Genomic DNA, 16,405 nt, shown 5'->3' with positions numbered 1-16,405 from the left:
CCCCTTGGAAATGGAAATGTTTTTAGGAAAATGGTTTAGAAATAGAAGGTACCCGCCCCTGCAAAAGAACACTAGTTGTAGTACAAACAAACTCATAAAATCACTTTCAATTTATCAAATGGATTCTGAAGCCATGAAAGAGAAACGAGAGGCTGGATCGAACTTGGGGGCATAGATATATTTTATCTTAACCTTGAGCTAAGAGAGTATCTCCAGGCCTTATCATAAATTATCCCCAGAAACATTTAAGAAGCTGAGGACAAAATGCACAAGTTTTGTTAGAACTCACTAATTGAAAAAAGCGGAAGCAAAGTAATCTTGGCAAGACCAAGTTCAGAGGAGAGAAGACGCCCGAGGGACTGGTGATGGGGCTGTGGCACATGTTGTTCTCTGCCACTCTAGTCAATCTGTCCTTTTTTCACTCCTCCCCCAAGTGAAACTGTTTATGGAGGGGAAAGTAGCATGAAAAATGTTTGAAAGTTTGTCATGTTGCTGAAGATTTGGGCATTGATGATAAACGTGGATACGCATTGAATAAAATAAGACTTTAACATTTTACAGAAAGCATTTTTTCTTTTTGCTTCTTGAAAAAAAATCCCACTAATATCTGATTCTGTTATTGGAAAACTTTTAAGTACGTTTGGCATTACTGAGTATATCAATCTACTTTTTCAACTCTTAAGTTTTTGAAATTTAACTACAGAGCAATTATTTCCAATTCAAGTTTGTTATCCTAATCAAGATAAGTGTAAAATTACACCTACATCAGATTTCAGAGTATGAAAGACAGAATGTAAAATATCTCATTTATCCTTTTAAAAAATATTATCCGTTGAAATGATAATGTATTGGATATATTGAGTTTAAGAAAATGCGTTATTAAAATGAATTTCAACTATTGAAAAAACATCGCTAAGCATTGAATAAAATAAGACTAAAAATATTACAAAAAACGTGTTTTAGAAAAATGTAACCTCACATTAAGAGGAAATTGTATCAAAATGAAATCAGTATTTTATGTCATTTATCAGACTTAAGATGATTCAACTTAAGTCACATGAATTATTGAGATTTAATATTAAAAAGAACAGTATTGGTTTTTAAGACCTTTTCTTAAAAAAGATGATTTAAGTAGAGAGGTTTCCTCTGCTTTAGTTCATTTTGTTGCTATATGTAACAGCTTATAAACAGTAGTAATATTTTTATAAGTCCACAAATGTACACTATTTGAGAATCAAAGTAATTTTCTTGTTTTCAGAACACATTATTAATTGTAATGCTACAGTTTAAGAAATTGTATGTTGTTTATACCACATGCAATATATGAGAATGTTTGATGGAGAAAAAGAAAAAGAAAAACTCAAAACTTTCCAAATGCAAGACCTCATACATCTTGTTGAATTACAACTTTTGCCACAACTGAGGCCATGTCTGGATTTCATTATTTTCCCTGTGATTTCCAATTTTTCTTCTAAGGAAATATCAATTTTATAGATAGTTCCATGAAGTTGCCTTGGTGAGTTTGACTGAGGTTTAATAATTTCTTAGGAAAAATAGCCTTAAATGAGTTCTTCCATGTGGCATTGCATAAAAGGAAACTGAATATATAGGAAAACAGAAATGTTACAGTGATCCACTCTAAAAACAACAAGTAAAGAGATAGAAATAGTAAATGAGACCTCTTTTTTAAAAAATGACTTTTATTCAATTACCCAAGTTGACAGAAATAATACATGAGATAATGTAGTAAACCGTAAAATATACATGGATAGCCACATTCAGTGCTGCTCAGAGATTTGAGTTTCACCTGAAATAAAGTTGATAGAGGGAATAAATTAAAACCATAACTCTGTTTAATATTTCACAGAAAAACTGCATTTTGTTTTGCTGCTCAAAACTTAAAAGCTTTTTTTATTGGGGTAAAATTGGTTAATAATAATATTATATAAATTTCAAGTGTACAACATTATAATTTGATATCTATATACTCTATTGTGTGCTCACACCGGTAGTCTAGCTTCCTTCCGTTACCATATATTTGACCCGCTTTATCCACTTTGCCCTCCTCCCACCTCTCTTCCCCTTTGGTAACTACCATTCTGACTACCAAGGGGCAGATGCTAACCTAACTGGTAGGTTAGCTTGCTGCTGGGGTCTGGCCAACTGGGACTGAGCGAGATGGGCCAGACACCGCCCTGGAGCCCTCCCGCAGTCCATCTGTAACTATGAGTTTGTTGTGTTCTTTTGTTACTTTTTTTATATTCCACATATGAGTGAAATAATATGTTTTTAGTCTCATTTCATGTTACTCATTTCACTGAGCATAACGCCCCCAAGATCCATCCATGTTGTTGCAAATGGCAATAGTTCATCTTTTTTATGGCTGAGTAATTAGTTCATTATATACTAGAGGCCCAGTGCATGACATCCGTGCATTTGGGGGAGGGGATTCCCTCAGCCTGGCCTGCATCCTCTTGCAGTCCAGGAGCCCTCGGGGAATATCTGACTGACGGACATCCTTAGCGCTGCTCCAGAAGCAGGAGAGGCTCCCATTACCACCGCTGCACTCGCCAGCTGTGAGCCTGGCTTCTGGTTCAGCGGCGCTCCCCCTATGGGAGTGCACTGACCACTAGGGGGCAGCTCCTGCATTGAGTATCCGCCCCTTGATGGTCAGGGTGCGTCATAGCAACCAGTAGTTCAGCCGTTCAGTCAATTTGCATATTAGACTTTTATTATATAGGATCATGTAATTATCCACTTTTATTGTGGTTATTTTAGAAACATTTACATGGATTTTGTGGGGGGTTGTTTTATTTTTGTAGTTGAGCTTATTTGCTTATTTTTTCAGGCCTATCGATTGCTTTGGAATTTGGTTTTGTTTCCAATAGATGACACACCTGAATATGCAAGTCTTTTCCATGTTGAACAGACTCTCACGTTGCTTCTCCCTCAGATTATCTTTTCAAACATCTCTTATTTCTGACTTTGTCTTTTGCTGCTTTTTATGCCTCAGGAAGATATCTCATTTTTGCATGCCTCTCTTTACCAGGGTTACCTAGTAATGTTAAAATTTGGATTTTCCAATTGTTATGCAGAAAATAAATCTGAATATGACTCTGTAGACTCAGTAGACTTTATGGTCATGTACATGTATTACATGTTCTGAATAATGATGCATGGTTTTGTTTTACTTAACAATTTTCTAAACGTTTATAAATTGTGTATTGGCATGGTCAAAGAATTGGGATCCCCCCATTCTAACTTAATAAAAAGTCACCAAAGATATCATCTGAATTATACTTTTCTTAAAGAATTAGAATTCCACAATACTAGAGGATATCATGTAATTATTAACAGTGATAGAAATAATAGGTAACATTTAATGAGACATTACTAGGTGCTAGACTAAGCCTTCTTTATATAATGACTCATTTAATTCAGCCAAAACCCATGTGAATTAGGTGCTATTATTGCCTAAATCCTGGAGATATGGAAGCTAAAGCAAAGAGAAATTAAGTTAATTGTCCAAGGTTCTATATCTAGTAAGACTGAAAATCTTGTCAAAGATGGAATTTGAACCAATCAATCTGATCTCTAGAGCCCACATGTTTAACCACTACACTACACATTATTAATGACTCAGAAGGTACTTCAGGATCCTGTGATGCCTCTGGGTTGACGAGCTCAACATTTGTTATGTTTACCTAGAGCACAGAGCTAGATATATAGTGGGTACCCAATAAATATTTGTTAAAATACTGTATGTATGAATGTTGAGCAGGTGAATGCAAGAATGAATAATGTGTTTTATGAGTTGTGCTAATAGAGAATTTAACATAACTATACATCTGACATAATGTTCTATATATTTTGAGTTTATTGCATAGCCAACATTTCAAAGGATTATTAATTTTTTGTACTTACATAAGATTTGTAGGAAATTTAACATTTTATTTTATTTCAAAGTGTTTTTTAAAAAAGGTGGAGACTAGAGAGTGACATGAATTTTTGAGAAATAATTCCATCAATTTAACCACCATGAGTTCCATGAACACAAACCAAATCTCATGTCTTTTTCTTTTTCCTTACCAATCTACTTTTGTGAGATTTGGTTAGGACTCAATAATTATCTATTGTTAAAAGTAGTACAGTAGGGAAAAAGTATATAATTTGCAGCCATTTGACCTAATTTTTTATTCAGTTTGTTGGGGTGACATTGGTTGCAAGTGTACAACTCTATAACACATCATCAGCATACGGTATCATGTACTCACCACCCAAAGTCAAGTCACTTTCTGCCACCATTTATTCCCCCTTTACCCTCGTCCTCCTCCCCCTCACCCCCTTTCCCTCTGGCAATCACCATACTGTTGAATGTGTCTGTTTTGGTATTATTATTATTGTTGTTTTTGTTATTATTATTTTGGTGTTTTGGAGTTACTGTTGCCCTTTCTCCTCTGACAGCTGTCAGTCTGTTCTCTGTATCTGAGTCTGTTTCTATTTTGTTCATCAGTTTATTTATAGGCAGTCCTCAGGTTATGTTGGACTCGACGTACGTCATTTCGTGGTTACGTCGCCATCTCCCATTTATTTATTAAAAAAAAAGTTCCATCATTTCGACGTATGTACATATGTGCTTTATCTTTTTTATTATTTATTTACCACAAGTAAAGGTCAGGAATTGTTATCTTTCAATTTTTTTTACTGTTTCACTTCATTACTGCTGTGTATGTGCTCCATGTGAGTGACTAGGTGCTTATGTAGGTAGGTGCCGACTTACAGCGAAAATTGTGTTATGTCGCGCCGTAGGAGCGGATCTCCGGCATGACCTGAGGACCTACTGTACATATTAAATTCCACATATGAGTGAAATATGGTACTTGTCTTTCTCTGACTGGCTTATTTCACTTAGCATAATCCATGTTTAACTACTGGCCAGTTATGTTACAGTTTCACCTCTTTTAATTCATTGTCACATCCATAAAATCAGGATCATATGTCTCTATCTTTTCAATAATGATGAAAGAAAATCATGGATAAGAAAAGCATTTAGAAAACTGTACAAAAAATGTTTCTCAAAATGTGTTCCATGGAAAACCATTCATCTCTTTTGAAACAAAGTGTTTGATGATCAAGTGCTTTGGGAAATATTTGGTTGAATTAAGTTCCTTTGCTTTAGGATTCCCCCAAATGTCAGCAATGCTAATATGTGGGACTATCCAAGGAGTAAGTCTATTATGCAGAGTTTCACAAGCTTATTTGACTCTATTACCATTTCTCTATAAAGTATCTCACCGTGTTTCAACGCAAGACTGTTGTGGTCGCATTATCAGCAGGACCAATAAAAGTAGAAAAATTCTATGTGACCCAGATAGTCAAGATATTTTAAGTAAAAAAAATCAAAGCTTTGTATCATCAGTGGCCACATATAGGTTTAGGGTGATGATTGTAATTATGATAACAGGGACAGAAATAGAATTATGGAAACATTCTAAACTGGAATGTGGGAACATCATTATCTGAAATAGAAACAGTACTTGCACTGGAGAGGCTGGCCTTTCAAAGTCCAGCATATTTGGATTTCTCTCTTATTTGAAGTTTTCTCATTCCCTAATATTTATAAAATTTTTTACTGGCTGCTGGGTTGGAACCCTAAGCGTCAGTATCAGAGATTTATTCTCTGCCTAGTGGATGGAAAGGAAAATATACCCTTTAATTTCAGTGTTTTAGTGCTTTACTGTTTTCAGGCTCTCGATGCTTGCTAAGAGAGTCAATTCTAAAGAATTCTTTTTTTCCCTGCCAATGTGTCTGAAGATTCAAGATGAGGATACTGGGAGAAAACTGAATTTTTCTGAGAATGATAAAAAGATATTTGTGTTCTGGGAAAGATTATCAAGGCATTGAAGGCTGGGATCAGTAAGCTGAAAGACTGACTTCCTTGCCCCCCCCCACCCCCAAGAGGAAAGGGCAGAGGTGGTGATGGCTGCCAAAAACATAAAAACACCAAACAAAACAAAACAAAACAAAACAACAAAAAGCTTTGTCATACCCTCGTAGATCGATGACGAATATTTCTGTGGCTTCCCATGGTATTCTGTGTAATGTAACCATGTCCTGTTTCCTTATGAAATTTTCAGTAACATCCCCATCACTGGATGCCCTGTAGAGTGGGATGGATTTGGGGTTTGGGTGATGTGATGAAGTGAGAGTGGTGAAGGTAGGCTGTGACTAAGAACTGAGGCTGCTGATAATCTGGTTTCCTCAAAGGAAGCTGTTGGAGTCTCCCAGTTTATAAATTTCATTATAAAGGAGGTTCAGTCTTTTTCAGTGCCATTTGTATTAGGGCCTTCCTAGGTGCCAAATGCCATGTAGAACCCAGGAGGGGTGGATGACAATGTGTGGGAGCCTCAGGGATTCTGCTAACACCTTTGGCCTAAGGCCTAAGCCTAATGCGTAATGCAGACTTCCAGTACTGATTTTTTGCAGAGTCCAATGCAGTGTGGGCTTCTCGCCCCGTGGATAACAAGAGGAAAAAGGAAAAATACACCGAGGATTACGAGCTATTCCCTTGCAAGGTCTAGACAGGAGCTAAACTGGCCCAAACTGTCAATCACCAATCTTCCCAGGCCAGGCCACTGCCATTCAGTAAGCCCTGTGGGCAGAGAAGTGAGCAGTCCAAACCCATCTTTCCACATGGAATTCTGGAGAGAGAAAACATACATAGTAAACTCATTTAAAAAAAAAAAAAGAGTATGCCAAGGGAAGAATCCAAAGGGAGCTGCCAGGGGCAAAGGAGCTGTAATTTGCTTATCAAATTGAAAGTTCCATGCATAGCGTAGTAAGTGGTGTTAACAGCGAGCCTCTGCTCTGATGCATTTTATGAGTTTGAAAACAAAACACATGTAAAGGGCCAGCAGAATTGTGCGATGAACTATGACTAGTATAAGGATGTGGCCCGCGCTCCACAAATTCTCGTTGTATTGAATGAAATTGAGCAAAAGTTTGAGGAAGGGAGAATCCCTGGCCCATTAGTTTATCTCTAGAAAGTGTAATCTTTAATTAGTGGAGCCACTGGTTAACTTTTGGACAATTTTATACCAGTGAAAGGGAATAAATACAAAATATATAGTAATATACCTAGGGCTAAAGAGACCCAACCCATTTTAAGATTTTGGCTTAAAATAAGTCAGATGTACCATTCCTACTCCCATTGCACAGTCTTTGCACCTTCCGTTTCCTCAGCCTGGCCTGTCTGTTCTCCAGATCTCTGCGTGTCTGGCACTCCCACTTTATACAATATCTGGCTAAAATACCACTCTTTCAGAAAGGACTACCTGATATATAAATTAGTTCTGTTCCTAGCCCTTACCCGCCATTACCCTACTTCAAGCTTCTTTACAGGTTTGTCATCACCTGGAACATTATATGTTTGTTTCTTTGTGTTTGATCTTCCTTCACTAGAATTCTCAGTGCCAGCAGACTAGAGATGGCTCTTAGTTTGTTCACTGATAGGCGTAGGTTGTGCCTAGAACAGTTTCTTGAACATAGTAGTCATTACGATAAATGTTTATTTAGTGATTATTGGATGAAATAAAGAGAGGGAGTTGTGTGAGAAATTTTATATCTTTATATGTATTTTTATACGTTTTTCAAAAAGATGTTTTAGTAATTTTCCACAAGTGAAATAGGAGAATCATTTTCCTGAGAATAATGGGAGAACAAGAGTTACCCCTTTTCATATCAAACCTTTTGCTTTTTTAAGTGTATGCAAAGAATAATTTTTTACTAGTCTTAGTTCCCTTGTAGCTTTCATCTCTTCGATAATAGCAAGGGTAAATTTATTCTTCTAAGATGCCCTAAAGAGGCATTTTTAAATAATATATACAAAAAATAGGAGAAAATAGCAAGGGAAAACTATATAAACAAGGAAGGTAAATATTTTACCTACAGAAATATACTTTCAATTATCTTCGTTTCTCATGCTATTATTAAAAATATCTCTGCTTGGATGGAACCGTTTGTTTCCATGCTGCCTTCTCCTTTGCTTCTCTTGTGAACTTTTTAAATTTTGCGTCTGGCAGCAGTTTTGTTTTCCTTGGCACTCAGTACTGTGTAACATACTCTTAGCTGAAGGCTGTGATGTAGAAATTTATTATTAAAAATAAAAGTGAGGGAGAGAAGAATTTATTCCATAAGGATAAAAATGACAGTGTCAAGGAAGTTGGGATTTTCAAAATGCTTTATATAACAGATTATATTTCTTTTCAAGGAAGTATACTTGTTTCCTATGAATAATTATAAGGGTCTTCCTTTTGCCTATCTTGATATTAATGGGAGATGAGGAAGGGAGGAAAGATAGTGGGGGGTTTTTTTGTTGTTTTTTCCCCCAGAGAATTTCTTCTTCAGATGGAAAGATTTTTGTTTGCCATATATAGGCATAACCTTGGTGACCTGTATATCCCAAACCTTCTGGTAAGATGCTTATTAAAATGTTGTTACCCAGAGGAGTAATCATAGTTAAATAGCTATGAGAATATCTTTTATAGATGGTGAGAGACAAACTTTTTTTCCTTACTGAATTAAGCAGCCATATACTTTTGTCAACCAGAATATATTTCAGTTTTCACTTTTTTAATAATTTTTCTAGTCTCAGTACCCTCCCCTGTTTTTACATTTCTAGCACCTTTCTATAACTAATCTTAAAATCATTGGTATTCCTCCTCCAAAAACAGTATTGTGTCATGTTAATAAACTTTGTCTCTTTTACCAGAATCGCCTAGATATCATACTGCTACTCATTGATCTTGAAAGCTTAGCCCAGATGAACTCATTTGCTAAAAGAAAATAATAATTCCACAATTTCAACTTCAGTTCCTCATCGTCCATGACCCATTTATGTCTTTTATCTAATCCCATGATAATGTCAGATGACTACTTTGGTCATCTGCAATTTAATACTAATCCTACCTGCTTGATTCACAGGATGTTTTGACTTTCTCATTGATATAACATCAACATCAGTTTGTGCTTAATTCTGAAATTCATTGACTTCATTGTGCAAGCTCTCCTCTTTACTGTTTATTATAACTGACCAATTATTTTCATTTGTCGTAATCATTAGTCAAGGGAGTGGGGATAGAGAAGCGTCTTTGTACTTCCTAAAACACTAGCCCTGTGGTTCTGCTTTAACAGAAATATGTACCAGATCCCAAATGCTTCATTTTAATTTAATCTATAATATTAAGTAAGTCAGGCAGTTTAACCACACTGTGAGGGTTTTCTTTTTGGTACAGCTTTTGTGTGTGTGTTTTTTGTTTTTTATTGTGGCAAAATATACATAACATAGAATTTACCACCTTAAACACTTTCTTCATTTAATCAAAAGTATACATATTTTTACATTTAATATTATTTTGTATTAGTTTATGAATATTTTTTAAGGAATACTGAAAACATTCTGCCTATTTTAGTCTTTGGTCCATGCTCTGAGAACAGTGTTCTTATGACAGCAAAATAAATTCCATATGTAAATAGGATAAATATTCATATGCTACCATGTGCTAATATGAAGTGAATCCTCACTTCCCCACTCTGCACCCAGCATCCCATCTGTGCCGGGTATGGAGAGGTACGAGGGCCTTGACAGCCTATCCAGCCCACAGCACCACCTTTTTCTTTGCATTTAAAAAAAAATTATAGAAAATAATATAATAAACCACATACACCAACTGAAATAATTAATACTGATTTTCAGCTTCGATTATTTTAATTCAAAATAGAGTTTAAATGTTAAAGCCCTTGTGTGATTTCCTCAAGTGCAAAGGGAAAAACACCCTATTGATTTCTGTTGAATAAGAACGTTCCAGTATCTCATTTATCATTTTTCATTCCTTTTTAGATTATATTTTACTTAGCATACAGATTTTTATAACTTTGCATTACTTTGAAGAAAGTTGTAACAGTATACCTTTAAAAATATTACCACATGCTTGATCAACTCAGATCATTAAAATATCTATAATAATAAAAGCATAATATGCTAATTAGGCCAGATTTCCTTTTGGAGTATCTTCCTGATAAAGCTGGGGCTGCGAGGGAAGCCCAGGTCCCAGGTGCCAGAGGGAAGCTGGTGCTAGGCAGCCAAGGGAAGGAAGGCCTATGCTTGCACAAATTTATATCCTATGTAGTAAAGAGGTAATATGCAAATTGACCATCACTCCAACACACAAGATAGCCGCCCCCATGTGGACACAAGATGGCCGGGAGGGGAGGGCAGTTGTGGGTGATCAGGCCAGCAGGGGAGGGCAGTTAGGGGCAATCGGGCCAGCAGGGGAGGAGTTAGGCGTTGATCCGCTGCAGGGGAATGGTTAGGGGGTGATCAGGCTGGCAGGCAAAAGCAGTTAGGGGCAATCAGGCAGGCAGGCTCAGACCTCCCTTGAAGGGTCCCAGATTGGAGGGGATGCAGGCTGGGCTGAGGGACACACACAGCACCCCCCCACCCATGCACGAATTTCATGCACCAGGCCTCTAGTATTAATGATATTAAAATATTTATATATATAAAAGACTAAGCGACTGTCCTACCATCCAACCGGCTGGTAGGTATGATGTACAGTGACTACCAGGGGGCAAATGCTCAATGCAGTGGCGTGACTTGGCAGTGGCAGTTCTCGGGTGATGCACCCCAGAAACAGAGAAGAGGGAGCCTGATTGCTCTCAGGGCCCCGTGATTCCACCAGGCTGAGGGACCCCCACCTGCTGGAGGGATCCCACTTACTCACCAGATGCCCTTCGAGCTGTGGCCCTGCCCCAGGTGCAACAGGCCAGTGAGGGACCGTAGGAGGTTGGCTCTAGGGCATGTCTGGCCTGTCTTGCCCAGTCCCATCCCCCGAGCCACCTTCTTATTAATTTGCTTTCAATGTGCACAGATATGTGCAGCTGGGGGGAAGGAAGGCCTACTCTTGCACAGATTTTGTGCATTGGGCCTCTAGTAATAGAATAGACTTCTTTTACCCTAAATTTCTCCCATTTGCCTCTTGCATAATTCTGAGAAAATAATTATCTCTGATAGATAAATTTTGGCCAATTTTACTGTTTTATGCTTCAAAGGAAAAAGTCAGATTTAGAGAGTAAATTTTTGGAGGTTTTTTTATAAGTCCTGGTTTGTTAATTAACAAATTTATCTTGTAGTAAGTGATGGTGTTAATGAGTCTATATTTATATGGAATTTTTTCACTTCCAGTAAAATTACATTTTTAGCATGAGTCTACTGACTATTGATATTCATCCTGTAAATTGTCCCTATCTGTAAATTCTCCCAGTTATCTACTAGTATTATATTCATTTGAATTTTTTAGAACTCTTAATATACTGAAATACATTATTCATTTACTACAGATCTTTCATCAATGTGGTATTTGTGAGAACATTTGAAGATTTTATATAGTGGATCTATTGAACCTTTGTGTGTGTTTTTTAATAAATTAGAAAATCTTACTACATTCCAAGATAGTATATGCTGGATTTTATTCTATTTTATACTGATGGTTTCATCTTTTTAAAATTTAAATATTTTTATCTGTCTAGAATTTATATTTGTTTATATTTTATAAGGTTCAGTCCAAAGAATCTATTATTATGCTTTCATTTGTTGAATAACTCATCAAATACCCATTTATTTTTTAATTTTCTTTTTCATATTTTTTTGCTACATATACTTGAGCTCATTTCAAAAATAAGGAGCTGAATACATCTCATTCATTTATATTTTGAGTTTTAAATCACTATCCCATAATCCATTTAAATATTACAATATACTTTAATGACCACTTTGTCACTTTTATCTTTTCTAATATTTTTCTGATTCCTTTAAGATTATTCTCTCAGATAAAATTAGGTTATTAGGTGTGTGTTTTTAATTTTCTTGAAAAGTACAATTAGCTTTTGATTGAAATTGAGTTAAACCTGTAAATTTCTTTGGGTACAACTGAACACTTGAAATTTTTATAGAATTCAGACTTCTTTACCATTTTTTGTATATGGTTATCAAACATTTTTTAATAATATTCTAAGGTATATTATTTTTTGTTGCTTTGTTAATAGTTTCTTTGTCATTACATTTACTGAAGTCATGTTTTTATATGGAGATGATAATGTATATAAACATGATGTATAGTCTACCTTATTAGTGAGCTAGATTATTAGTGGCAGGAGTATTCATGAGTAGTGAGTGTACTGGACTCTTGCACAAATTTCATGCACCAGGCCTCTAGTATGTAAATAAAGCTTAACATGGTTTAATGTCTGTTCAGGGTGTTTCTTACAATGAACTGTAAAGCTGTCCATTAGCAAACTCTTTTTGTTACACAGTGATATTAAAATATCTTCATAACTATTAGCAGTTGAAATATTACCTATTAAACCAGAAGTTTATTACTTCATGTATGTTCATTTATTCATGATGCTATTTAATACATTACTATTAAAACATACATTTCAAAAGCCTATTCTTTAAAGAAAGAGTAAAAATATTTGCCATGTAAAATAAGTATCATTTAATTTACTGTAATTATTATATTATCTTACAGCTCATGGGGCATTCAGAATGGGACCACAGACGGGGGCCAAGAGGATCACAGGTAGGTTATTTTCTTTTTCTGTTTCTTTTTTGCATTTTATTTCTTAACACTTTGAGTCATGAGATTTCTAAAACTCAAAAAAAAAAATAATAAGAAATAGAGGAAGAGGCAAAATAATCATGCCATTTGTTTTTACTTAAGTTAGCTATAATTAAAGTCTGGTTTCACATCCCCAAAGCAGAGGCCAGTGTATTCCTTCTCAGAGCTTTCTGATATCCCAAATTGGCTGTGTTTTTATGAATGCAGATTTTATACGCATCTTGTCTCTGCCAAACACATTTTGATCAGCAACTCACTCTCTTGATTTTATTCTCTTCCTTTGATAATTTTTCTATGTATTTCTTCTTTTCTCTATCTTCCTGTGTTTGGTTAAATATTTTGAAATATAATCAGACTAAACGCTGAACTAATTACAGATTTTGTCTGTAAATTAACTGTCTTCGTCTTAGGGAAATAGAAAGATGAAAGGACCTATTATTTTGAAAAGAAACAAATTCTAAACCTTTCTATATTACCAGACTGTTTTCATTGTCTTATTTGATGTCTTAGGCAAGGAGAAAAGCTTCCATGACGCATTTATGCTTTTTAATGACCTAATTAGACAATGTGGATTTGTTTTGCTTCCATAATTACTTTGCCTGACAGAATAAAGGCTGAGTTTTTAGCTTCAGAAAATTATCTCTCCTCCCAAGATATTTTGTGAAGAAATATAAAAATTATTTATTTCATAGCAGCCTGAGTTTATCTGATGATAAACATGCCAAATGAAAGTGAAGTAGATGGGCCATGTTTACCTCTGCTGCTCACATTTTGCACTTGCCACTAAGAAATATGGTTAAAAGAGAGTTGAATGGGCGATACTGTCTATGAAAGTTCATTAGGAATGTGAGATTCTCCCAGGTGTTTCACAGCACTGACGTGGACCTATGCAGTGATTACGTTTGCATGGTTAACTATTTAATTTAGGTCCCTGGGAAAATAAAACCAAGTCAGTCAATTGTTTCCAGTTGTTATTCTAATAGCTGTGGTTTTATTTGTGTTCATTATCAATTTGACTAGTAAATCCAGTTAAATTAGGATTACCCAGAAGAATTTATGCCTTTCTTTTTCCTACCTCTCACTTCTCCTTCTCCATTTTCTCTGGCAGCAACTCTCCCTCTGTCCATATCATAATACTAGAGGCCTGATGCATGAATTCGCCCACCAGTGGGATCCGTGGGACTGGCCTGCAGGATTGGGCCAAAACCAGCTCTCTGTCATCCCCCGAGGGTCTCGGAATGCGAGAGGGTGCAGGCCAAGCGCAGGGACACCACCGGTGCATGATCGGGGCCAGGGAGGGATGTGGGAGGTTGGCCAGCCAGGAAGGGGCCCTGGGAGGGCTCCAGGGTGTGTCCGGACTGTCTCTCTCAGTCCTGATTGGCCGGACCCTAGCAACAAGCTAACCTACCAGTCGGAGTGTCTGCCCCCTGGTGGTCAGTGCACATTCATGGCAACTGGTTGACCAGTCGACTGTCTGCCCTCTGGTGGTCAGTGCACATCATAGGTAGCGGTTGAGCAGCCTTAGCATATCATTGGCATATTACACTTTGGTTGAACAGACGACCAGATGACTGGACACTTAGCATATTAGGCTTATATTATATAGAATTTTAAATCAGAATATACTGCAAAGTCATTAATGAAATGAGGAAATTAATGTATGTTAAAAACTTTGTGATTCTAAAGCAATAAAAAGTAAAGATGAACACAAGTAAGAAATACCACCATGGTTTCTGGTTAATGCCATCAAAGACATTTTGATATTCAAACATGCCAAGTTTCTTGCTTATGACATGTCCCTTCAAAGTAATGTAATGTTAAACTTGTTTAATATTTACTCTTATCATGACCTATTTGAATATAAGTTATCTTCAGGTTTGGGTTGCCAATATTAATTGAAAAAATTGTTATAAAAGTACAGTGTTGTGTTAATATTAAGCATAAAAACCCCAGAATGAAAGTTTTTAAAAATTCAGTGTATTGCACATAGCTATAAAACTTCAGAATTCTACATACACACAAAACATGTTCATAAATAACGTTGATTATATTTAAAAGGTTGAAATGGTTCAAAACAGCAAAAGCACTTAGAACATTCTTGCATGAATTACTATTATCAGCATCAAGGTCTTTCTTAGACCTCTCAACTAGCTAAATAACTATTCCAAATGTAGTACACCTTTGCCTCACTTTACTTCAACTCAGAAAAAAAAAATTATCTAGGTAAAAAGCAAAACATGCACCAAAAAATAAAAACAATAACAGCTACAACAAAAAACTTTGGGGGGAGGGGATTTCAGATAAATAAATTAAGCATTGAGTAATAACTTCTTATCTAATTGTAATTTTCATTGGGGGGGGGGATACATTGTATATATGTTTTAGATGCTTGATTTTTTTTAATCTTGCTATACTTCCTTGGACTATAAGTCTAGTCAAAAGCCTTTCAGCAATTCCAAAGGAATTCCAGACAGACTGGACTTGAATACAGATCTCTTAATATTTTATTAATACCCCAAGGCCTTGCTCAAATTCCATCTCAGCTTAGTTTCAATGAAGGCAGATTTTAAGCACTGACTACGTGTAGAGCACTATTGTAGATATAACTTTGAAGAAAAATTGAATGACAAGGTTACTGCTTTCTAGAAGCTCAAAAGTTATGCTTGGAAGCAAAGCAATATTTAAACACAGTTGTTTGTGTGGGAGATAATACAATAATTAATAAATAATATGGCAAGGATAAACTTTTTTGCAAACTCACAACTGTAAACCTCCTTTTGCCCCACTCTGTATATTATTTGCATGTAATTCAGACTAGCAGATGTGATATTAAATATATAAGCAAACTATGATAGGGGCATGATGTCTGATCATCAAGAAATACCTAGTAGAAAGCAGACAGCTGTTACAGATGTGAGAGGCTGGACTTGAAGACAAATTTTAACCTATTTTACATAATTCAAAAAACACAAATATGTGCCAGGCATTTTTTGAGCCTCGGAGGAGTCAAAAATGAACTAAACAACGTTGGCCTTCAAAAGCGTATAACTTTATCTAAAGTCAGCCTGACTTCAGAGGATAAAGGAAAAAATGAGCTAGTATTGCCTGGCTTTCCCCCCGACATGCTTACTAACTAAGAGATTGTGTCATATTGTAACCTGATCCTCCTAAATTATATCATATGTGCATTATCACAGAGGATACGAAGGTGTACCTTTCATATCAAATCTTTCTGATTTTAAAAAATACATATATTGCTTCAAAGAAAGTCTAACATTTAATTGCTTATGACTCTTTAGATTCAGCAAGAATTTAAATTCAAATGCATTTATTTACTCTATTCTCAATAATTTTTATGACATAATTTGTCAGCTCACTCACATCTCTCAGACTGATTCTTCTTTTAAAAAAAAAAAAAAGAATGTTCGTTCAAGTAATAGATCATCCAAATTAGGGAAGATGCTAAAGGATAAATAAACTTCCAGCAGCATGCAGAACTCCTTCATCTGGCAGCATTCCCAGTAATACCAAATGAAGTCAGGGGAAGAAATTCTCAGAAGGCAATTAGTTGGATTTTTTTTTCTTTTAAATTCTTGAGGAAAAGTTTTCCAGTGGGAAGCTGAGAGAGGCAGTAAAAAATGTATCTCCTTTGAAAAGCTAAAAGTGCTGGGTCGGGGAGTGGGGGAGGTATCACAGAGCCACTAATTTTTTTATAGCTGTTGAGGGTC

General features: G+C 35.9%; 1 protein-coding gene across 1 annotated transcript in view; it reads left to right on the top strand.

Moving 5' to 3' along the window:
• PDE3A (phosphodiesterase 3A) overlaps positions 1-16,405 on the top strand; it is a 258,068-nt gene that overhangs the window by 142,037 nt on the left and 99,626 nt on the right. Inside the window, exon 2 of the mRNA XM_006773163.2 lies at positions 12,588-12,638. Within this exon, the coding sequence (XP_006773226.2) occupies positions 12,588-12,638 (51 nt within the window). The remainder of the gene's footprint in view (positions 1-12,587; positions 12,639-16,405) is intronic.

This window comes from Myotis davidii, unplaced genomic scaffold, assembly GCF_000327345.1.
Source record: "Myotis davidii unplaced genomic scaffold, ASM32734v1 scaffold346, whole genome shotgun sequence".
In the NCBI taxonomy this organism is placed as follows: domain Eukaryota; kingdom Metazoa; phylum Chordata; class Mammalia; order Chiroptera; family Vespertilionidae; genus Myotis; species Myotis davidii.
This window is presented reverse-complemented; position numbering and strand designations above follow the sequence as displayed.